Raw genomic sequence first — 24,707 nt, 5'->3', positions numbered from 1 at the left:
GCTGGGAAGTTGGAAGCACAGCTCTGGTTCCTGCCTAGGGACCTCCATCCCAGCCTGACTCTGCTGTGGCTGCTGCTGGGGTCACCTTTGCCATCCCCTGAGGTACCCAGGGAAGCTGCAGTGTAGCTCTGAAGATGCTGCCAGGAGCCTGTCCTTGCTGCCAAACTCTGAGATGCATTTCTGCCCCAGCCAAGGCTCCAGAGAAGCCACCAGGTCTGTGAGCAAAGGAGTCACTTCAGAGGTGCTGCACCACAGGGGGCATTGCTGTTTGTCCCAAACCGATTAGAGAGCTGAGAGTGGCTGTCAGCACTTCCACTGCCTTGACAAGGTGGGGCCCAACCCTGTGAGCAGATGTAGAGCAGTAATCCTCAGGTTTCCTGAGGGGACGCAGAGATTAGCCCGGAACGCCCTGCTCTGAATCCCTGCAGGAGCTGTTTTGAGAGCTAAAGCACCACACGGATCCCCTGGCCTGCCCTTGTTGTTGTCCTCTACGGGCATGGCCTGCGTGGAGCATCCTCTGAAGAGAGCTGCTTATCCAGCATGGCTCCCAGCCTGCTGCCCAGGACAGTCCAGCTTCTCCTCTCCTCACCAGAGCTGTTTTCCCCTGGAATCTTACAGGGGTTTTATTGCCAGGAAAGAGACCATAAAATTATCCCTCCTCTTTCTCCAAGTCTTGTGACTTCTAGAGGCAAAGCTCTTCTAGTGAGATCACATTTGGGTGGGATTTATCCTCTACTTCTCCCATATATCCCAGACAAAGACTCTCTGAAGGGGCTCTCCTTCCTTGCAGTGACTCTCAAGTTACATCTATCCTTGTAATTAATGTTAGTCCAGGACACAGGCAAAAAACCCAGCCTGAGCTCATCCAGGGTGCTTGATTCTTCATCCCCTCCTGGCACAGCTTTTCCTGCCTCAGGATATGATTTACCAGTTATGATGGCATGGTGCATCCAGGCCTGGAGGAGCTTCAGGAAATCATTTTATTTGTAGTGGATGTGTCTCTGCCAGTGCCTGGGAACACAGCTCTTGTTTTCTATCTGTGTAGTTCCCATGCTGCCAGCAATGGCCATGGGAATGCTGGCTGCCAGGCAGTCCTTTAGTCACTCCATTGTGTCACTCCTCCCTGTGCACTGCTCAGCAGCCACTGATGGGCCACGGGATCTTTGCTGCAGGGACTTTTCTTATTTCCTGTTGTTCCCCTTCCCTGAAATTCCTCATCTCTCCCCGGGCCCAGGGCATTGTTCAGAACTCGTGTTCTGCCTGGCATCGTGTTTTGGTGCTGTGACCTATGGAAGCTGTGAAGGTGACATTAACTGGGAGGCACGCATGTCCTTTCACAGCTCTGTGTGCTTGCTGCTTGGCAAGGGGATGGGGTTTGTGGCATAACTTAACAAATTCCTGATGAACCCAGCTACCCAGCATAGCTTTTCACTTCTGCAGCCTGACAGATGTGGAGTTAAAAACAAAATTTCACTGCTCAGACGGCCAGTGTTTGATTTGGGGTGGGTGACACCAAATGGTTGATTTTTCTGTGGGCTTTGGTGACACGGACAGTGGGTTTGTGCCTGCTGTTTTCATAAGCAATTAGCCACCAAACTAGCAGTCATTTACCAGAGCCTGGCTGAAGCTGCCTTCCAAAACTCCAGTTTTTAAGGACTGGGCTGGAGCCAGCATTTGGCCAGTATTTCTCTTGTGAAGATAAGTCACTGCTGCAAGCTCTGGAGGCTGCACATCCTTGCAGCTCCTTGCGTGCTGTGCTGAGGCCTGGCAGAGGGGACTCTGGAGCAGCAGCTCCCGCAGGAGTTGGTGTCGTGATCCAGTCGCTGTAACCTGCTCTGGGAGCTGTCAGAGGATATTAGGGCCAGGAGGCCAGACTGTAAAACACAGTGTCTGTGCAATCCAACATTCTTGGGCCTCTGTGAGTCTGGTTTCTGTCCTGAGTCTTGCTGCTGTTTGGATTCCTCTGCTTCTCGCAGGGGGCTGGCTCCTTTCCCTTGGCTTGAGCTCTTGTTTGGTGAGGGGTCTTCAGTCCACAGACCTAGAGGAGCAAATTGTCGTGACAAGCTCTTGCTCAGGGACAGAGAAGTCCACAGGTTTGCTGCTCCCTGGGAGCCATAACTCACATCAAATGAGAAATACAGCCTGGGCTTGCCCAGCCACAGGCAGGACAGGTTCCTGTTGGTACTGGGCAACAGGAACTTGGTGTAAGGCAGCAGAGCAGGTACCAGAGCCCAGCCTGTCACACACATCACAGTCATCCTAAGGAGCTCCCCAGCCTGGTTTATGGCCTCTCTCCTGCACTCCTGTAGGAAGAAACAATCAAAATTGCAGGTTAGATTTGACCAGTGGCGTCAAAACCTGCTGGATGGATTTTGCTACTCACTGGCACTATTAAACCTCACTTTGAAGGGATGCAGACTTGGCCAATACAGTTCAGCTGTGGCTCCACAGAAAGAAATCTGCAGCCTAGAAAGTGTTTCCACAGATGATGATGATTATGATGGCCAGTGCTTTTTCCAGCTCAGGAAAGCTGCTGCCAAGAACAGGACAGCATGCAAAAAGCACAAATGCCTCCAAAGCAAGGCAGCAGCAGATGCCCCCGGGCAGCTGCCAGCAGGTTTTCTACCTGCCTTCCTGCTTCAGGGAAGGACATTCCCTGAAAAGCCCAACAGTTGCTTTGACTTTCAGCCTGGGCCAAGTGGGACCTTCATCAACTTCTCGCCTCGCCAGCTGCCACGAAAGCAGAGATGGCAGGTGTGAAATTGCAGGTGACTTGCTCGCTTCTGGCACTCCAGCGCTGTCATTTTTGGCTTTTGACAGCCTCTGAGCGGGCAGGATGAGGGAATCACAGTGAATTCATGCCTTCTGGAGCAGGCCTTGGGCCATGGAGCACTTGGGTGGAAGGAAAAGGGTTAAAGGGGAGCTAGGAAATACTTTGTTCAGGGCTTATTCCATAGGATGATTTCTGAAAAGGAGGGGCTGCAATCAGGCAGGATGTATTCACTTCAGGATCTTGGGAAATTGAGCTCAGCCTGGCCCAAACTAAGGGGAAAATGCAGCACAACTCACACAGCACAAAAAGGTGATGTCCCTGCTTTACCTCCTCTCGTGTCAGTGCAAACAATCCAGATAACATGAAAATCAAACATGCTGGAATGCTGTCATTACAGGAACAACCAAGATATCCCGTGGGGAAATGATACAGTTTGAGCAGAAAGACAGTGGGGGTTGTCCTGGAAAGTCCTATCCTAAGACAGAGGGAAAGGGACCCCTCCAGTCCTTGCTGTGTTTCTGCTGAAGGCAGCAGAGGAAAGCTCTGCAGGTAAGTCAAGAACTGCTGGGTCACTGTCAGAGCATGGAGAAGATCTCTGTTCCTTCACAGCAGATCACTTTTGATCAGTGCAGCCCCTGGAAACAGCCAGATGCAGCAGAGGTTCTCCTATTCTGTCTTCTAATCCGTGCCTTTCCTACAACTGTGTTTAAAATCTGCATTTTTAAAATTTACCAGGCGTACAAAGTAGCTTGTAAAGTAACTGCAACTACTTACAAGTGTTGTGGAAGTCACACAACTGCTGAAAATAAATCAGACACAAATCCCCATTTTCTCCAGACTGCCATTTGCCCAGTTTGGCTGCATTAAATCCAGAAGTGGTTTCTTTAGTCGCTGACAAAAGTGTTTCAAATGCTGCCAGACAAAGTTAATAACACACACACACACACTCATGTACACACTCTCACAATGATCAGTCAAAGCTTTTGTTTTGTCACTTCTGCATCCTGTTTCTTTGCTCACAAAGGGCACATTTGGGTTCTCAGTCCATTAAATGGGCTCACAACATCCTTCCCTGCCTCCTAAGCGGGAGAAAGTCTTGCAGGTCAGCCTTTTTGTGACAGAAATAGGTGATGGGGACTCCACAAACTTTAAAAGCACTTTATTCATGTTCCTGCATGAGCAGGGCAAATGGAGATAGTTGCAAAGAGCAGGTACTCTACTTCCATGAAGCTCTAGAAAGTGATTTTACCTTAGAGCATTGCACTGTGCAAGGATAAATCATCTGGAGGAGTTTTAGGAACATGGGCTTCCCCGGATTTTTCAATGAGCAAAATTATTAACTCTGATTAAAATTAACACAGATTTCTCCTTGAGCTTACACCTGAGGAAAGAACTTGCCAGGGGATCCTAGAAAATAGGATTTGAAGAACCCTGAGAAGTTGTCTACTACAAACCTCTGTCTCAGACTGGGTTATTGTGCAGGTGGAAGCTGGTGCTGTGCACCCTGGGCAATAAGCAGGGACTCTGTGACAGGAATCTGGGTGTGTCCTGATTTAGGGCAATTTTTGGAAGGAAACCTCTGAATGGGGTCCCTCTAGAAAAGCAAATTCAAGCTGCCCCTCTGCCAACTGGTTTGGGAAAAGATTTAATTGGGGAAAAGTGGAAAAAGCTGTTTTTTCTGCAGTGGCACTCCTTGTCTGAAAGGATATTCCAAGCAACCCCAGGGGTTTGGGTGCCAACTCCCACTAAACCACATCCCAAAGTGCTGCATCTACACATTCTGTAAATACCTCCAGGGATGGTGACAGGATGATGCAGGAGTCCTTAGAGGAGAGCTCTAGGACCTTCCCAGGAAGAACAGAGGACCTGTAGCAGGGGAATGACATGTCCTATTCTCACCCCTCTGCCTTCTCTTTCTGCTGCTCGATGGGAGGCCAGCCAGGCCTTTGCTGTGATCTGGGACAGCCATCCTTCTGTTCCCATGTCTCCAGTGGGAAAACCTAAGCCTTCAGGGTGTTTGGATGCTGTGGGAACAGGTGCAATAGGGGACCTCAAAAACAACAGATCAGAAAACATATGGGCCTGCCCCAGCCTTTAATTAACCTAATTGATGGAGCTTCCATGAAGGTCTGCATGTTTTCCTCGTGTGCTTTCCGGTGCAGGCGAACACCATTCCCTGTGACAGAGAGCAGACACAGAAATGCCCTCAGCAGCCCCTTCCATCCCACAAGGGGTGGAATGCTCCATAAACCCAACCCAAGGGTGCAGGTTCTGCACAGCCCACCCCTCCAACGAGGTGCTCTGGGCTCTTCTGGAGGGAGAGTGGGGGCAAGGAATGGGTTTGGGAAGCCCACAAGGGTTATCACAGCCTGGAGCTGTGGCTTTTCTGCCTGCCCTGTGTTGGAGGAGGTGGCTGGCTGATTGCTGCTGCAGGGCACTGAGTCACTTGGGCTGCAGGTGGGCTGATGAATGTATTGAGCCAGCTCACCTGCGGGTTCCGTGGCACAGCAAAACCACTGGGTGTTTATAGAAAGAAGGTGGTGCAAAAAGAACACAAAATGCGACACAACTGGGCTTTGTAGCACTTTCTTCATGATTTCAGAGCTAGGGAAAGGGTAGTCAAGAATCTTTACTAACCTCTCTTGTTGCTCAGACAGCAGTGAGGTTTTTCTCACTTCAGTCACCCTTCCTCACTGAAAGCATTTGGAGAACAGTCATTCCCAGTTTGGTTAAACATTTGTTTTTCCATGGCACTGAGTTGTAAATAAAGCTGTTGTCCTAAAAATGCTAAAGATAGCTAAGTTTCCTGAGGTTCAAAGATATCCTCTAACAACAATCCCCGTGTTGTGCTGCAAACTGAAATGTGGAATTGGCTGTCCAGATGTCTGGTAGTGAGCAGCCCAGCCAGCCAGCCAGCTCTTTGCAAGGGAGCAGCTATTCCCACTGATGTGTTTCACTCCAGCAGAGCCTCAATCCTCGCTGAAACTCGAGGGCTGGAGATGTGAAGCACAGCAGAAGGAGCTGCCTTGAGAGGCGCAGGGATGTCAGTGAGAGAGAGGAGAGCGAGCGCTGTGTCTGATGCGGGCGCATCTTGTCTGGCCAGCCAAGCCAAATGTTTATCACCTTTGGATTCACCATGCTGCCCAAAAAAGCAAATCAGACGTGTAGTAGTGTTGGCAATCTCTGTAGGAACCTCCTGTCTGCCAGATTCTCTCTCCCCGCCCTCCCAGCAGGTGCCAGCTGGGTTTTTGCTTTCTTTCATCCTATGATTGTGTTTCGTCAAAGCAAGCCCAGTCAGGGGACACAGAGCCTAAGGGCTTACTAAAATTAGGCCTGATCTTTAGTCCTGTTTGCAAGTCCTTTCTAGGCATGGCCATGCCTGACACACAAACTGGCAAAAACTCAGGGTTTGCAAGTCCTAAGTGCAGCTATGTTTGTGTCACTGTTTGCAGAGTCCTTTGGAGCAGCTGCGCGCCTGCCAGGACAGAGCAGCGGCGCACGGGATCAGAGAGCCCCCGTGAAACAGATCCCAACAGAGAAGCAGCCTCCACTATCTAGCTCCCTGACACAGGAGGATGCAATTTGGACACACTCACACCATGCTCACACAGCCCCCACGGTGCTGGTGTCACACGTGTTCACCGCGGGGATCTCCGGCTCTTCTGCGAGAACAACCCATGATCAAGATGTTAAGTCCCAATTAAGTTAATGGGGCTTAAACAAATCTTTCAAGTTGAATGTAGGGGTTTGTGTTTTAGTGGATCTGGATCTTGCTGAAGCTTCCCTTCCCCCCTCATCCCACAGAGCTACTTAAATAAGTGTTTACTAAAGAGGAATTATGAACAGCAGTTCAAACCCCAAAGTTTGTACAAAACCCAAACCTGTACAAAATACCTTCAAAGAGGTGATGAATAAACAACAGAGGCAAGGAGGGAGAGTAGAAAGTGTGGTTTGTGCCTGTTTTTACACTTAGAGTGGTTCTTGAATGAAGAGGATGTGGATGTTGGGTGTCTGGTTTGGCTGATTGCCAAACATGCCATGGGAAATCAGTGCTGACAGGGATGTCCAGGACAGGGATGGAGCACTCTTTTAAGGATCTACTTGAGAGAGCTGAAGGCATTCAAGCTCCAAATAAATAAAAAGAAGTGATTCTCCATTCTTTATTCATCTGTCCTGGAGACTGATGTCCCAGAAGCTCCCTCTGAGTTCCAGGGAGAGGCAGGGGAGATCTCGGTGTCAGCCCTGAAACAGGCTGCTCCCAGGCTCTTTGAAGCTTTCCAGGCCAAACCCAACCCCTTAAATTTCACCTGAAAACAAATGGACAACCAGATCTGCTGAACACCCTTCCAGGAAGCTTTTCAAGGCAGGCTTTTGTTATGACTCTGACCATAAAGGTCTACAACCTCTCATTTGATGAACAGACAACAGCATTTTTTTTTCCTTCCTAACAAGGTTTCCTTAGAAATGAATCCATGGCTGAATCCTGAGCCTGCCTGGCGTATTCTGGGGGACATCTGGTGTAAATTCTTCATTATTAGATTACATTAGTTGCAGCAATAATCATTCACATGGGATTATTACATCCAAGCTTGTCTCATTGCCTTTATCCTTTCACACATTGTCTTTCCTGGTTCCCCTTCAAAGGGCTGTTGTGAGCCTGTGTCAGAGCAAGAAATTAACTTGTTAGTAATTTATGCATCATTTCCTCCAGCCAGCCACATGTATTTAGGGCAAGATCAATAAAATATAATAAGGAAGCGGGTGGGTATTGTCACCAAGGGGCTGAAATAATTCCTTTGGTATCACTGTAAATCCTTCCCTCACACATGAAAACCCACAGTCCTGTCCATCATTACTTTGTTTGGCTGGACTGTACCAACAGGACGTGGATTCAGCTCTTTTGTGTGCATGGAGAGCTCATGTCCTGCCACTTCTGCTCTCAGCCACACCAAGTGCCTCAAGTGGAGATTTAAGATTTGGAGAGAGCCGCATTTCACAGCCTTTCTTTTGGCTCCTGTCGTGTAATTAAAGCTGTGCCGTGTCACACTGGAGATTCATTTCTGGAGTGGCTCCATGCTCTGGCAGCTGCTGGAATGTGTTAGGTCTGAGAAAGGGAAAGGGATGGGAAGAGGGATCTGAGCACCACAGCTCAGGGCTCAGAAAATCTCACTGTTTGTGGGCACTGGGGAGGCAAGCCCGAGTGGGAATGAAAGGTCACTGGCTGGTTCAAGGGGATCTGGAATCCCTGACTGGTGATCTGACTGCTGGGCAGCCCTTTCTGGGTTAAAACAAAATAAATAAAGAAAAGAAAGTGTTTGGATCCATCTTACCCACAGCAGTGCAAGGACATAAGAGGGGCAATGCTTGTGGCTGATGGAGCACGCTGGAATGCTATGGCTCCTAAAGAGGAGTCTCTTTTCTCACCTCCTGGCTTCAATCCAGGCTACCCTGAAGGGTTTCAGCTCCATGAGAACTTGAATTTGAGGAATTTGTTGCAGTTTCAGATTAAGAATCTCCTGAAAATGCAAACAAAACCAAAGCAGCGCCCTTGCTAGCTCTGCATGCCTGGACTCCCTGTGGCTGCTTTTCCTGCAGGAGATGTCCCAGCACTTGGCACTGATGTGGAAGGGGCTGTGTGGCCCATCTTGGCTTTGGCAGTGCTCTGACCGCTGATCTCAGCTGTGCAGAGGCTCCAGATCCTCAAAGTCTCTGGAGGGCAATGTCTGGAGATCGCTCTGCGCTTTGGGACCTGCATGAGATTTGTTGCTGTAAAGGTGGAGAAATCTAGCAGAGGGAGGTTGTCAAAACCCCCTTGCAGGTCTGACTGGCACCCCAGAGGAATTTTTGGTGGAGTTGTGCTGGGCTGGGCAGCACACAGTGTACAGGATGGGGCAGTGGAGGCACAGCAATCTTGCCCTTCACAACCCCGGCGGTGTTGACACAGCCTGAAGGGGAGCGCAAAGGAGATGAGATACCAAGATTATCAGTTCAGACAGGGGAGAGGAATGTTGTTTGCCTGCAGCTCTTCTCCATCAGGACTGGCAAAATCCAAACACGAAGATGTCTTTGCATGGTTAGGGAATGTAACAGAGATAAGCCAGCACAGGAACAAAGCCAGGGGCTTCAACCTCAGCACCAGAAGAACCGGTCACAGCACAGGCTGGTTGTTTTCTGCAAGCCTCCTGGAGACAAGGGTCTGTCCAGGTCACCTGCAAGAGCCAGGGACACTGCCCAGGAATGTGTACAGAACATTGCTGCCTTCACACCTGCTCCCATTGCCCTCAGACAGCTTTGGTGAGGCAAAACCAGCAGTGCTTGGTCTCCACGGGACGCCAGTGGTGATGTGGCTGACACTGCCACCTTCTTGATGCTTGTTACCAGATAGAGCTGGTGCAGATGAGAAAAAACAATCAACTGGCAGAGAGGAGGAGGAGGAAAGCAGAACCGAGACAGATGCTCAGACCGTATGGATGGCAGCTGTTGGCTCGGTTCTGTTCCTTTAGGAGCTGGGATTAGAAGAGAAGTCTCTTCCAGGAGACACTTTCTCAGCAGAGCTGCTGCAGACCGACTGCTTGGCGTGGCAGGGCCCTTCCCAGGCAGCCCAGCCCTTCCCAGCCCTCCCCCTGGCATTGCAACATCTCCCGCTTTCCAAAGAGACAGGAGCCCGAAGAGCAAACACAGGAAACCCCAGCCCCGGTCAAGGTCTGGGAGGTAAATTTGTAACTTAGGACAGATTGTGAAGATGCTGCTCTGTAATATGTAAATACTCACTTCTTTCTCCAACAGCCCAGAGCTGCTGAGGGAGCTGATCCCAAACCTCCCTTCATGGTTGAGTCTGCTGAAGAGACAGGACACAGGTTGGAAATGCAGCCGGGCACGCAGGCTCCTTATTCCCTGGAGACGGGATCCTTCCCTCATTTCTGTAAGTCCTGCCCTGAGCCCGGGCTCAGCTGTGGGCTGGGAGGCTGCACAGGACACCCCTGGGAGCTGTGGGGTGTGCCCAGCCTCGTGGGCACGCTGCTCCTTTAGCCATCGGTGCCAGCTCAACAGAGCCTTTATGGGACGTGAATTTCGGTGGGAACATCAATTTATGGGACTTAAATTTCAGGTTTTGGAAAGAAATCCTCGTAACACCAGGCTGTGCTCTCCACTGTGGGAGAGTTCAGACACTGGGAAAAGCAATTTCACAGCAATGGTGGAGGTGTGATGGGACAGATGGGCTCAGCTCTGTCCTCGAAGGTCTCTGATTTGGGGCAGCAAGATGGGCAAGCTGAGCTTTTGTTCCTCTGTGTTTCTTCCAGAGTCTGTGTTTTCCTTCTGCAGTAGAGGAAAAGTTTCCAGGGTGTGGAGGGGGATGCTGTGTTTATTGATGGCTTATACTAAAGGAGGTCTGGCAGTCAGCTCCTAAAGGATAAAAAAGAACAGGTGGAAGATACCCACAGAGCTAATCGAGAGTTTTCCATGAGAATAACACTTTTAACAAAGTGATGCTTCACCAAAAACTGAACCTCTCCCTAGATAAATATTGATTTTGTCAAATATATGAAATATGTGTGTATATGTATACAGAGAGAGAGAATTCCACTGGAAAACTGTCTTAATGACCTAATTAATTTCATATCCCTTTGAACCTGCTTTGGGTTTTGACCTGATTCAATGTGTTTCACCACCTCTGCTGCATATGAGCTTTTTGCAATATGCATGTATCAATATTCTGACCAAAAGGAGTATCTTTACTTGCCTTTATATATTTCCAAGTCACATGAAATAGAAACCAGCTACCTCTCTTGCTGCTTTATTAGTAAATATGTCACATATCCATATCAATATCAAGTTTAATTAGCATCAGCAGGCACGTTATTGGCCTGATTCCTATATATCAATGGGCACAACACTGTAACTGATCCAGTCAAGATGCAAAGTAACTCTTGCACCAATTCTGAACTCTCTGAATCAAAACCAACCTGTGTTGGGCAGATGTGTAAGTAAAGGAGAGAGAGAAAATTATCTTCTTGTCTCTGAGCTCTAAAAAACTGCCAGCCTGCTTTCACCCCTCAGGATGAAGGAAGGCTGCACAAGATCCCTGCTCAGTTTCAGGCTTAGACCCCAGACTCTGTTGTCTGGAAGTGATCCACAGAGGATTTGCCAGCAGCTGCAGCCAGCAGAGCCCAGAGATGGAGCCTAGCATGTGCTGCCCAAACTTGCAGGTACTCACAGGCTGGCCCCTTCCAGCTCTGCATCTGTCAATTAAGTGAGCATCCTTCCCATCCTGACTTTTCCCAGCTGACCTTTTTAAGCTCAGTTGCAGGTTCTTCCCAATCTTCCCACTGACAGCTCTGAAGATTCATTCTGAACGCTGCAGAGGCAGCTGGTTTAGGGGAGAGAGGTCTGCAACCTTTCCTGGGCTGGCCTGCCTTCCCCTTCCTCACGCACACCCGAAAACACTCGCGGGGAGCTGGGAGATGCTGCCTTTGCCTGCTCCCCTTCAGACAGCGAGCTGGGAGCTGGCTTTTGCATGAGGAAGAAATGTCTGTGTGAAGTCAGGGAGCTGGGAAATCACAGGTGACTGGAACAACAGGGGAAACTCCTGCTGCAACTTTCATGGAACTCCAGCGACCTCCGAGGGAGAAAACTTTTCTTGCTCCTTGCAATGGAGACAGAACATTAAAAACACTTTAATTAGCTAATGAGAAGGTTACTCCCAGGCCAAACCTAGAGTGTTGTAGCAGGCATCACTGCAGTGACAGCAGTGGAGGAAAGGGTGGGAAATGTGTTTGTTGCAGATACTTTCTGCTTCAGCTGAAGTCCCAAGGACTTTTTTACCCACAGGATGAGGCTAGAGGAGAGTTTGGAATTAGATTTCTCTCACCTTGCTGTGATGCCAGTTTCTTTCCTTGCTCCTGCTGCAGCAGCTTGGCTGGGGTGATTCAGAAGCTGAGCTGAAAGCCTTCACCATGTGCCTGCTGTGATGCCTGCCTCTGTAATATCCCGCTGCCCAGGAGGCACTGCCCCGCTGGGCTGCCCTTGGGAGAGACAGGAGCTGTCTGCACTGGGTTCCTCTGTGCCCTCTCCTGTGTCCAAGGGGCAGTGCAGCAGCTCTGAAGGACCAGGATGCCAATTCCTGCTCTGTCCTTGATGTCAGTGGTTGCTGAGCACAGCTCTCTCCTCAGATGAGCCCTTCTGCCCTGGGGGGATTTTGCAAGGCTCTCTTCTTGGTATGTTTTTTTTAATGGGAAGGCTTTGATACAGTTCTGGCAGAAATCACTCTCAGCTTGGCCTGCCTCTTCTGAGCTTTCTCCAGAATCATTGCTGGATCCTGAGCAACACCTTCTGGGGCCAGGTTTTGCATGGTCCATCACCTACCTGTGAGAGGTGATGGCTGTATTTTGGGGAGGCCAGGCTGCCTCCACTCCCAGCTGGCAGAAGTGCTGTGCTGTCAGGACTTTTACAAGGGCTTTATCTGTATTTTTTGTTACAGCTTGTATTACTCTGGTTGTGTATATACTTATTGCTAGAGGAAAGCCTCTGTTTTCAGTGTTTGGAGGAAGAAAAGCATTACTCTGCAAACCCTGTAGGAGAAGCTGATTTCAGAGACTGAGAGAGACTCAGGGGTGGATTCTTCAGTCGTTGGCACCAGCCCTGCTGGGCTTGAGGGCACAAAGCCGAAGTGCACAAGGAATCTCAGTCTCCTTCTAAAAAACAAACCAAATCTGAGCTCTGCCATCCCTCAGCACCCTGGGGAGTACATGGTGCGTTTGCTGCAAACCCAGAGCAGATGAAGCTGCCTGGGGATTTGGGCTGTTTTGAGGTGCAGGCTCACTCCTTCCCCCTTGGGTTCCATTTCTTTGGGATCCCCAGTGGAAAGGAGGGCATGGGAGCAAAGATGTCTGGTCTGGGTGCTGAGAGCTGTGCTTGATGGTCCTTTGAATAGGAACCAGCAGGGTTACAGGAAGACTACGGCGCTGTTTTGGGAGGAAGACTGCCTCGATGCTCGGCCGGCCCTGGGGGGCAGCGAAGGGGTTAAAGCTCAGCCGTTCTGCCCAATCAGTCTGGCTCGCCTGTAATAACCAATTAACGAAGTGTAATTGTGCAAATCCATATGTGGCAGTAATTACCGGGGAGATTAATGGATTCCTTCCTTTCTAAGCGGACCCCACCGCAGCTTGCCAGCGTCCCCCCGCCACCTGAAAGGCTTCAGAGAGGGGGGAAAAGCGGGAGCTGCTCTTCCCTGGACACTCTGTGGTGAAGCCAAGCGGACAGGGAGGCCCTGTGGGGACTGCCCCGTGCTTGTTTAAATAACCCTTTTCATCTCCCTGCTTTCCTTACGTACAGCTCGCTGCTCCCTGGCTTGGGCCCGGCCTCTTGAGGACAGTTCGTGCCCAGTCTGTCGGGGCCTGGGCTGCCATGTCCCTGCCCTCCCCATTGTCCATTCATTCCCTGCTCCCTGTTCCCCTGTTTAGCCCTAATTGCTGCAGAATATCGCGACTGTTTTTGCCCTCTTCTTTTGTAGCTTTGTTATTTTAGCTGCAATGGCTAATCCAGCAAACTGTTAAAGGCATACACGAGGCGAGGAGGGGATAGGTCTGCAGGCCAGGATATGGGGTTGCATTTGGGGGATGACAGCCAGCAGGCAGCCTGGGCCCGACACATGCTCTAGGGTGGCTTTTCTTAAGGATATGTGACCAGAGAAGCCAAGAGTGACCCAGGAGTGTGTGAACATTCCCCTCTCCTAATGCTCTGGGTGGTGAAACAGGGCACTGAGTGCTGCTCAGGGAGGAGGGGGAACATTTGTGGACCACCTGGGCAGCACAGACTCCTCCACAGCTGCGCCAACACCTTTGGGATGCAAAGCGCCTTGTCCCACCCTGGTTAGACTTAACCCCACCATCACACAGGTCTGAGCGCTGCTGACCCACAGTGAGATGGGATGAGCTCAGCCCCATTCCCCAAGCTCCCAGCCCTGTTCCCCAAGCTCCCAGCCCTGTTCCCCAAGCTCCCTGGCCCTGACAGGGATCTCGTGCCGAGCCTCAGCCCGTGGGGAGGGCTGATGTGCTGGCTGGGGAGCATCCGTCACCGGCCGCACGCACAGGGCCACGCTTGCCCCGGGGGTGGCTGTGCCTGCTCAGCAGGAGATGGGGCAGGTGGCTTCAGTGGGATGGCAGGGAGTGGTCACATCACATCTCACGTCAAGCATCCTCCCTGCCTTCCTCTCCAGGCTGAAAAAGAGATGCTGGGGTTTGAACTTGGTGCTGTGAATTTATTTGTTTGTTTGTTTGTTTGTTTGCTCTCTGTGTATAGGCTGGGATTTGGACTTGGGGTAGGTCAGAGCTGTGTGGGCCGGGTGAGAGCTGGTCCTGGATGTTAAAAGCACTCAGACAGAGCCAGGCCAAAGGTCCATCCATCTTGAAAATGATGGATGCATCCAGGGAAGATAAGAGCAGAGTGTGTCCTTCCTCCAGCAGGTCCCTACCCTGAGCTGCTCAGCATCTCCAACCACTGATAACCTTGTGGGTCCAGGACAGGCTGCCCCCAAATCTGTAATGAAATCTGTACAGACATCCCTGCAGAGCACCTCTGGCTGTTCTCTGGCAGCCCTGGCCCCAGTCACTGCCACACAGATGGATGTAAATGACCTTTTTCTTACTGCTCACTTGTTGCAAAGGCCAGGAATGTGGTTGCTCTGAGGGAGTGGCTGTGCAAGGTGCTCATCAGAGACACAAGAAAGGCTCTTCTCCAAGGAGGGTTACAGATGATGGGGGAGGTTCTGGGAGATTCCTTCCTGAAGGTGATGGGAATGCACAGAAAGGAGCAAATTCCTAGAGGAGTGGGAGAAGTGAAGAACACCGACTGAGATTCTGCTTTTGGGTCTCCTTGCTTGGGGTTCTGGGAGCCAGGCTACACAGATTGCTTGGTTTCCATCCAGGAAAAGGCACCAGGGCTGCTCTTTGCTGTTCCAAATGGGATTGTTTTGTTTGTCAGAGAGGTGTGGCTGTTGGAGTCAGCTGAGGCCCTTGATTCTTTTAGCTCTGCCATTTCACCTGACCAGGGGTTCATCAATACTCCTCTTCCCTTGCTGCTGGGTCATCCTAGGCTGGAGGTTATGTGTGCCAAAGCATGGCCTGTAAATGTGTTTCCTGGGTCTGCTCTTGTGGGATCTTTCCTTTCTGGAAAGCTTCTCACTGGGCACAGATGCCTGGGGGGATCCAGGGAAATACTTGGGGTACTGAGGTATGTATCTTGCCCAGTTTATGGTGTGCTTGAAGCTTTAGATCCTTCCTGCCCTGGATTTTAGGTGCCAGGGCTGCAAGACTTAGTAGACAGGTGTGATTTAAAAGCCTCATTACTTAAATGAGCCGTGGAGACTAATTTGTGTGGATATGGCTTGGCTCTTAAATGCCCAGAGTTCCTGGTGGGAACATCCCTTGGCCTGTGCTGACTCCCAAACCGTGTTTGGGAACTGTCTGATGGGAAATTCCAGTCTTTGCAAGCATCAGGACAGACCCTGGGACTGTGGCCCAGGACTGGGGAATTTATCAACCTTTCAGGGTGTGCTGCTGCTCTGGAAAACTTAAGGCCTGAAAAGGTGCTGGGCTCCAGATTTTTCAGCTGGGATCTGGCTGGCTGGCAGAGGAAACAGCTCTGTGGAGAAGCTGATCTTCAGGGCTTGCTTTAATAAGCTGACTTAAGTCAGTGCACATCAGTTCAGTGACAGTATTTGAGTATGCCCACAGCATCCCAGGTCATTTCTCTGCTTCTGCTGTGTAGAGGCTGCTCCTTCTGCTCAGAGGCTCAAAAGGACAGGGCCAAAATGTGTGGCTGGTGCTCTTTTCTCTCCTTCTATTTCTACTGAGAAGGGGTTGAGGGGCAAAGAGCAGATATTTGACAGCAAATGTCATTCCACATCCCTGCAAATTCTTCACGTGCTTGCTCCTTGCTGCTGGGCTGTCATCTGTGGTGTGGTCTGTTCCTGCCTTGATCCAGGGCTGCTCCTTTCTTTGGGACAGGAGGAATTTTGTCATGCTTCCACGACTTTAAATACCATTTGGTACAGGGGAACATGTGGCTTTTGAGAGGAGAACATGACAGGCAGTGCAGGGCACAGATGAGGAAAGGGATGCTCACTGTAGCTGGCTCCTTACCCACTCCTCAGCTGCACAGGGAGGCAAAGGGATTTAAACATCTTCTGCAGGGAAACACTGAGAGGAGCCTTTCTTGTGGGCTTTCTTGTCATCTTGGCTGAGTTTCATGCTGTGTTGGTCTCCTTTTGATTGCCACTGGAAGGTGAGTCCCAGGGGAAGGACAGCTGCAGGGACAGATGAGAGTTGTGAGGCTGCGTGGGCAAGGCAAAGCAGAGGCTTGGTCCTCTTCATATCAAACAAACTGGGCTGGCAGAGTCTGCTGAAATTGGTTGTACCTATAAAGAGATGGCCTCAGAAAACAAACCTGTTGCTTTTCTGTGGAATGGAAATGTCTGCATGGCTTAAAGGACGGACACAAACTACCGAGAGTGGAGTGGTTGGAGCCACCAGTGGAGGCTGAGGTCTTTATATCCCCCTTCTCCTTTTTTTTTTACTGCCAGTTCATGAAGGGATTCTTGGGGTTTGCTCACTTTAAATACATCATTTTATGCCTCATTGCTTGGGTTGTGCTTCATTTCTTCCAGTTGGCACACCTGGGCTGTGTCTCCAGGTCTGGTGTTGGTGGAGAGGCTGCCCAGGCATATCTGCACCAGAGCATGGACGTGGCTGTATCTCTGGGCAAAGATGGGGTCTGGTTTAGTGGCTGGGGGGTTGTGGTGTGGGGCTTTTATTCCCTGATGACTCAGAGGCATCACAGGTGTCAGCTGGGCAGGGTTGCTGGATTGGTGTATTTGGAGCAATGGAAACTTGTTCCAAGGCTTGCTTGAAATTCCTGAGTGGAGTTCAGGAGACCCATCCCCAGGAATCCTGTGTCATTACAGAAACAGGAGAGAAGACAGCAAGCCTTGAGAAACCTTGCCTCTCCCTCCTTCTTGAGGACACACTCAGGTTTTAGTGGTATTTCCTTCCCTGCTCTCAGGGGACACAATGGACGGGAAGAAATCTACTGCAAAAGGGGTTAATGTGCCAGTGGCACCTGCAGAAGGGGAGATCCAGGTGGGCTGTCTGGTTCCTGAGGAGCTCCAGGAATCCTGTGAGGGGGGCAGCTTCCCACTGTGGCTAATAGCAAAAGCCTCATTGACTGGAGCAAGGACTAAACTCCAAAGAAAGCTGGCTGAGAAGTGCTGACTGGAGCTGAGCCTTGGTGATTTGGTGGATGTGACTTTTGGGCCCTTGCTCCAGATCTAAAGCTGTGTGGCCACGTGACCCACAGTGCTAATCTGGCATAAATGCCCTCTCCTTCCTCAGATCTTTTCAAATGATTGTAATGGGGCCAATTTGGTAAGGCAAGCTTTATCCTGGACCAGATCTGCTGGCTGCCAGAGAGAGCAGACTCTGTTGGAGACATATAAAGAGCGACAGGAGTGATTCAGAGAAAGCTGGAGCCCTCACTGTGGCATTAATTTGACAGTGTGAACCTGATCCAGGCAGAGCTTAGTGTGAACAAGCTTGAAGCTGTGGCCTTTCTTGGAAAGAACATGAATCAGAAATCCAAAAGTATCTGCTGAGCTCCCCTCTCCCATGGCCAGGACACAGAGGGACCTGGGATTAGATGTTTTATGATAGATATCAACCTTCTGGGCTTCTGGGGCCTGGCTGCTGTGGCTGGGACCTTGGGGACCCATAGCTGTGCCCTCAGCCATGAAGGCAGTGGTGCTAGCCCTTGATGTGAAGCTGTTCCTCTCGGATGCCTCCAGCCTTCCTCCCCTGAGAAAGGAGCTACTCCAAGCAGAAATAACCCCTGCTACCTTGAACTCCAGGACAGCCACGTTTGCCTGTCTGGTATAAATAGACCATTTGAGGCAGCTGGACGTGATGGAGATTGACAGGTTGTCTCCGGAGTTTTGCACTTGCTGAAGCAGGAGGAAATGTAAAAGCATCAACGTGGGGATGCACAGCATGAGAGCAGCAAGCAAAGCCCCCCAGCTGCACAGCAGGCTGGGCCACCTGCCAGGGGAGGATGCAGGTGGGGGCCCTTGGTGGCCCTGAGCAGGACACTGCTGTGACAAGACCTTCCCCAGCCTCTGCTGAGCCACGCCACGTCCAGCAGATGCCTTGTGTGTCACCCAGCTCAAGTCTGCTGACAGAAATCCAGGTTTCCCAGCAAAAAGAGAATGAAGAATGGAGCAGAATCAAGGCGGGGACAAAAAAGGGGTTGAAAGTTTCCCAGGAGTTCTGTAGAGATAGGCATGGGGACCAAGTGTCACACAGTTTGTGTCTATATAGTCAAGTAAGCCTCTAAATCATTATTAATTTGTGACTGAGGGTTGCCTTTTAAATTTTTTTTTTTTAAGTACTTGTCCCTACAAGCAATGGAACATCCTGGACAAGGAACGTCTTCCATTGAGATGTTCTGTCTGAAAAATGGCTGCTGTGGGAAAACTGGGAAATTGCATGGGCTTTTGTGTTCAAGATTTCCCTGAGAACTCTCTTTTTTTTCTTTTTTTTTTTTTTTCTTTTTTTTTTCTTTTTTTTTTTCTTTTTTTTTCCTTTATTTTTCTCCCAGGAAATGAGGAAATCCTGGGCAGGGTGTAGTTTTCTTTGAGGGAAGGTAACCTAACCATTTTCAAGCATCCTGCAGAAATCTCAGCTTCACATCATGTGAGCAGCAGGATTAAAGATGGGCTTGTGTTTAAATGACTACCTGTGTGTTCTCTGGTGTTCTGAGCCAAAGTTTGCGTGCAGGGTGGTATCAAGGAGGTATCAAGTGAACCTTTCTTCACCTGTCCTTTGAATATCCCTTCCTGAACACCAAATGTCTTGTGGAGGTGAACTTAAGAGCTGAGTGTTCTTTTCCCAACAAAAATCTCTTCTGGACACAAGGCTCTTTTGTCAGATACCTGCTTTTGGATCTGACCGACTTCAGCGCTTGCACACAGAAATCCTCACTTCATTCAGTGCTAATCCAACCTGGAATCCAGGTTTTACAGCACAGTTTGCTGTCTTGTACCACGGACAAAAGAAATAAGGTGCTTACCTTGAAGTGTGAGGGATGGGGGGACTCTCCCAGTTGGAATACTGTGGCTCCTTTTTCGTCTGTCTGATCTTTATTCCAGCAAAGGTAAAAAGGTGGAGTGACCTGTCTGAAAGCAGGCAGGGAGCTGTAAACTCCCAAACTCTGAGCTCCCACTCTCTTGACCCAACCACTACCTCAGGATACACTGCATGCCCAAACCTCCTGCATCACGGCCTTGCTCATTCCCTTGCAAGCCCAACCCAAAGCAACGATGCTTTTGACAAAGTATTGTTTTCCCAGAGGATCCAAAGGCCACTTTTTGGATCCACCTTCCCAGGAATACTTTGCTGCATGCTTTTCCATGACGCTCCCGCTGCTGACCTTTCTGCTGTGGCAAGGGGGAGTCTCTGGGAAGCGCATAGGCAGTGATTCTTCACTGGTACAAAGGCCGGGATTGTTGGCAGCTTGACGCCCCAGAAAGTGTCTAATTGACTCGACTCTCTCTAGCCGGGCTCCAAATGGATTTTCTGCCTCAGGATATCTCGGCCTTATAGTGGACCTGTTGTTTTTGCTGCCCTCACGATATTCAAAAGTGCATTGTCGGAGCAGGGAGCGTGAGTCAGAGCGGATGCGCGCGGGGAGCCGCCTGTCGCCCCGCGAGCCGCTGCCAGCGCACAGGAGCGCGACGGGGTCACCTGCCAGCCTCACTCAGGAGCTCCAAACTCTCTTGGAGCATCCCAGAGCGTGAGCTTGGCTTGATGGGTACAGCTGACGGGAGTAAATCTGCCCTTTGCGTCCCAGGGAGCGTCAGCAGGAGAAGATCTCTGCCGGTTTTGCAATGCTTGCTCACTCTGATGCCTTGGAGTGGCTAGCTAAAGTTATTAGTTTTAGGTATATAGAATTAGGAGAAGAAAAGCAAAGAATTTAAATAATTAAGAGAATAAAAGATAAATAAAAGTATTTATAGAAGGCCTTCAATAGGTACGCCTTGGGCAGTCAAAAGCCTCCCCTAGATGGATGATGGTCATGAGTTTTTCAGACAATTTTAAGTTTGGTTCATTTACATATCAGGGGTTCATCCTCCAATTACAACTCCAGGTAATGAAGTAATTTACTCCAATTCTCCCCCCCAGTTCACTGTTGTTTACATCTTTCAGGGCCTGACACAATAAGGTGTCCTTGAGTTTCAGGCCTAGAGAAGAATTGTTTTGTCTGAATAAAATGGGAGAACAGCAGCTGACAGGCGATGGAGTTTTAGAGTTATACACTGAAGCAGTGCAGGATCTGAAAAATATAAAAGCTAAAATCCTGAGGCATCAACTCCAGTGCATTTCCAGTGTGGGCTTGGCCCAGGTGCCTTCTGGGCTGGGTGACAGCTATCACTGTCACCTTGCACAAATGCCTGGGAGTGCTTTACCTTCATCTCTGTCAAAATATGTAAGTGCCACCACTGGTGCCAGTCTGAGGAGGTAATTCCCTGCAGGATTGGGCAGCTGGGGCTCCACAACCAGCAAAGCTGCTGGAGGTGCTTAGGCAGGCGTAAGAGGATTCGGTGACACCGCTGATTAGCGTTTGAGGGCCTCATTACGGCGCTGGTAATTGCAGGTCTCCCAAGGTTTCCAGAGCCTTGTTTAAATCTGCCCTCAGAGGCTGCTGTGCTTGGCTGCATGGGACGGTGCTTTCTGCAAGGTAGGCAGTGCCCTCCCTGGAGCAGCCTGGCACTGGGGATGGTGGCCCTGGCCCTTGGGGATGGGAATCACCCTGGGTGGCAGCTGTGGGGCTCAGGGAGACAGAGAGAGAGAGAGGGAAGGGAAGAAGGAGAAGGCAGGCTGTGCTGCCGCAGGTGTGTTTGTGGTGCTGCTGTTTGAATGTGCTGCTGTGGGTAATTGCATTAGCCCTTTGGGGCTCTGGGCTCTAATTTCATTAGCTTGGGGTCTGTGATTATTGCTGGACACGAGGAAGGGCAGGGATGTATGGGGAAGGGCTGATGCAGCAGCTCCCTTCCTCTCCAGGGAGGCAACTTGCTTTTGGTGCCTTCTGCCTGTCCCAGGCCAATGCCATCCGTGGACCAGAGCAACAGATGGATGAGGTTGGCTCAATCCAACTGGAGAAATCCAGTTTCAAGTCCTTGCTCTGGACTTCCTGTTTGGCCCTGAGCAGGTCACCTGCTGTCTGTGTCACCCTCAGAGGCCAGCAGGGAGGAGAATGGGCATTTTGGCTCCGGGTAGCTCTTATTGCAGCTCATTAGCCAGCTGAAGGAAGCCCCAGCTCTAACACCAGCACCCCACGGGAAGTGGGTTTTCCCTGGAATTCTGCCACTCTGGAGCAGCATTGGCAGGAGGAAGATGAATGTGCAGCTGTGGGATTGTAAGAGCTGCAACCTTTTTATTTGGTCATATCTATGGCATCAGTATATGCATAGGCTGTATTTGCCTTTAAACAAAGATGGGGTGGGGCTTGATGGAATTCTTGAACATATTTGGGGTTTTCCTAGGTGAAGGAAAAGGGACTTTTCCTGTTTACTTTCTAACTTTCTTGGTTCTGGCACAAAGTGGGATAAAATTATTCCCCTGTAGGCCTTTATGCAGTCAGGATAACAGAGACCAGCATCCTAAAAGGCTTGGTGGAGTAGTACTGGTGGAGGAGCTCTTTGAGATGCTATTCCAGCACACTGCAGAAATACTATCTGCACTGCAGGGGCCTTCGGAAATTAACTGGGAGGCGAGTGAGTGAGCTGGGGATCACAATACAAAGTTAGCAGCTTGGTTGGCTTGAACAGTTCTGCTTTGTCAGGAGTCCTTGATGCCTCCAGGTGTGGCTGCTGGATGCCCCCTGGCAGCACTGAATCCCATCTGGGTGCAGCATGGCAATGGTTTTCCTTCCTAAATTAACAGTGGCAGTCACAATGTCCTCTCCTTTCACACAACAATGAGGATGGGCAGGGGAATAAAAAGCATTTTATACTCTGAAGCTGTGAATTGTGCTATTCTACAAGAAACTGAGGGGCTGCCTCTGTAAGGTCCTGCTGGGCTGGCTCCTAGAGTCTGTCTGTCACAGACTGACTTGGGTGCATGGACTGGAACTCCTCCACGCTCCAGAATCCACGGTGGTCTCCTAAATTAATTGCCTGCCTCTTGATTTGCCTGAGAAAAGGGCCTGGAGGGGTTTCCTTGAAGTTGCTCCGTGTGTGCATGTGTTCTGCAGTGCTAAGCACTCACTAACCCAGATCTGCTAAAAATCAATAAAGTAATCCACTTACTGCTTGGGACTGCCAACCTTTTTAAGGAGCTCAGAGCTGTTTTGTCTTCTTTCCTCTCCCAAAGAAAGAAAAGAGCTGTGGGGAAGGGGGTGCTGACAGAGCTGGTCTAAAATCAGGCTCTTTGCTGTGGGCAGATCAATAAAAATAATTCCCTACTAAAACTTCATTAGCATGGAATTAAAGCCGCTGAGATCCTGCGTGGTGGGTAAGAATTAATGGTTCTGCTAAATCTCGGCACGGCTGGTGCTTAGAACGCAAAGCCGCTTCTCTGCTCACACCTCCGCGCTCCCAGAGCTGCTGGGGCTGGGCTGAGCCTGCAGCTGGTTCTGTTCTGTCCCAGGGCTGCTTGGCAAGGCCACAAACCCTCCTGTTCAGCCTGAGGACAAGGGACAAGCCAGGCTGGGGTGGCAGGGAGGTGTGACTCCAGCAGGTGGAAGCAAAAGTGCTGGGCAAGAGAGGATTTGTCTCAAAACAGCATCTCAGTTCTGGGTGGGACCAGGGGTGCAAGGCCACGCTGCATCTCTGCATGGGTGCTGGACAGGCAGGCTTCCCATCATGCCAGAGCTTTCTCATGACAGAGAAATTGATCTTTCAGATCAGAGAAATATGCCTCTGGCAGGTTCGTGTGTGGGGCTGCACAAAGTCCCTGTCTTGCATGGAAGTTTTGGATCTTATCGAGTGTGTGTGTGTGTGTGTGTGTGAAAAACCACTTCTTTCGAAAGCAGATTGTTTGCTAGGCTTTTTTGATTGAAAAATGTTTCTTTCAGTCCTGTGACAGAGGGGAAAAAAAAAGCTTGCCCTGCTGAGAAATCCAATTTTCCATCAGGAGATTGAAACAAGCCACCTTGCAGCCTGTTCCTCAGCAGTGCCCTGGGTTTCTGCCTGCAGGGCACTGAGGTATCTCTGCTTTGTGCCTGGCTTTTGCTTCCTGCCCCTAACAAGGATCCCCAGGGTGGCTGTTAAAGGACAGCACTGGAGGCAAAGCTGGTGTTATCCTGAAACACCAAACTTTGCTGACAGGTTAGAAATCCCTGTGGGATTGACGCCACTTGGATTAGACAGGGTGGAGTGTGGGGCAGCCTCCACTGCACCAGGAGCTGTGCCTACATCTCCTGCACCTGGATGTAGCTGTGAACATGTGGAGGACTGGCCTGAGCCCATTCACTGGGGATGTCTTGTGTGTTGGGGTGGTGGCAGGGCAGGACACAAGCTCAGCTGAACAGGAGAGGACACAGCAGCGCACAGTCAGATGTGCTCTCTGTGTTGTGCTCTCGTGCTGGTCATCAAACCCTTTGGTCTCCCTTCCCCAGAGCTCAAAACTTGTGGTCAGTGAGAGGGATGTGTAAGCACTGGTGCTCAGCTGACTCTCCTCCTCTAAAAACAGTTCTGCAGTGCCATTAATGTTTGTGCAATAAAGCAAATGAGATGTGAAAGGTGGCCAGATAGAAAATACAAGAGTGATCTCTGCTGTTTGTATTCCCCCTGTGATACTGCAGTTGCTTGGTGGTTCTTTTTGCCTCAGTAGAACCTACTCTGAATACTGATCTCTTGTTTTCTTTTTTTTTTTTTTTTTTTTTTTTAACTGTGAGGAAAAGAAAAGTGTGTGCAAACCTAGGCCACAGCTAATGGGCTGTACAGAATGCTGATACAACTGCCTGCAAACCTCCTTGCTCCTGACAGCAGGCAGGTTAGCCATTTGTTCTGCTGTGTGGAGATGCTGTTTAACATTTGGAGAATCCCCAAATGTTAGGTTCCCATTCCCAGGTAAACTCTTAAGTCCTGGAGCTCATCTGATGCTCGTGCTGCCCATAAAGAGCTGTGCATCCAAGTCCTCACACGCCAGTGCAGAGCAGAAACTGAAGGGAATAAAATCACCTTTCAAAAATAATGTAAAGGTTGTTAATATAAGGGAGAGGAAAACCCCTTTCCCTTGCTTAAACTCTAGCTAGAGATAAATGGATATGGCAATGTCTGAGAGCAAAGGAAGAAACAGAGCTAACAAGGGTAACCTTTCCTTCTCCTGCAGATGCAATACCTCGGGGCTGAGTGCACCTCAGCCAGCATCTGCCTGAGCTGCTGCTGCTGCTGGGTGCTCTGAACAGCTCTGGGCTGGCAGATTCCATGTCCTCCCTTTCCACCACGCCTTGTCCCAAAGGCAAAATGGGTCCTGGGGTGACCTGGAGGGAGCCAAGCTATAAGGCCCTTGTAGGACTGCAAATACCCTAATCAGCTGTTCCTTCTTTTTGTCTTGCTGTTTGCATGTGCTCCCCCAGGATGCCCATGGTTCATGGTGTCCCTGGGAGGGCAAAGCCCCTCGCTAGCCCTGAGCCCCCTTTCTCTGCCCATGGCAGATGTGCAAGCCACCTTCTCCTCCAGCACGTGTGTAAGAGCAGACCTCGGGCAAAATCCCTGCCTCCTCCTTTCCTTTGAGGAAAGGAAGCTTTTGCAAGCTTCATTTGAGGCTTCCCACCTCAGACACCAGGAGCTGGTGGTGGTTTTGCTGGATCCTCCCCAGAACTGCTGGGGGCTCTCCAGTCAGGAGCTGGGACTGTTCTGGTTCGGGGCACCAGTCACTGGAGG

The 24,707-nt window shown here is 50.2% G+C and overlaps 1 protein-coding gene across 1 annotated transcript in view; it reads left to right on the top strand.

Annotated features, from left to right (window-relative positions):
- The first annotated feature begins 9,524 nt into the window (after nucleotides 1-9,524).
- RXRG (retinoid X receptor gamma) overlaps nucleotides 9,525-24,707 on the top strand; it is a 37,945-nt gene continuing 22,762 nt past the window's right edge. Inside the window, exon 1 of the mRNA XM_058842672.1 lies at nucleotides 9,525-9,695. Within this exon, the coding sequence (XP_058698655.1) occupies nucleotides 9,599-9,695 (97 nt within the window). The 5' untranslated portion in view covers nucleotides 9,525-9,598. The remainder of the gene's footprint in view (nucleotides 9,696-24,707) is intronic.

The sequence above is a fragment of the Poecile atricapillus genome, chromosome 7 (genome assembly GCF_030490865.1).
Source record: "Poecile atricapillus isolate bPoeAtr1 chromosome 7, bPoeAtr1.hap1, whole genome shotgun sequence".
NCBI lineage: Eukaryota > Metazoa > Chordata > Aves > Passeriformes > Paridae > Poecile > Poecile atricapillus.
Note: the sequence above shows the minus strand (reverse complement) of the source record. Positions and strands in the feature narration are given on the sequence as shown.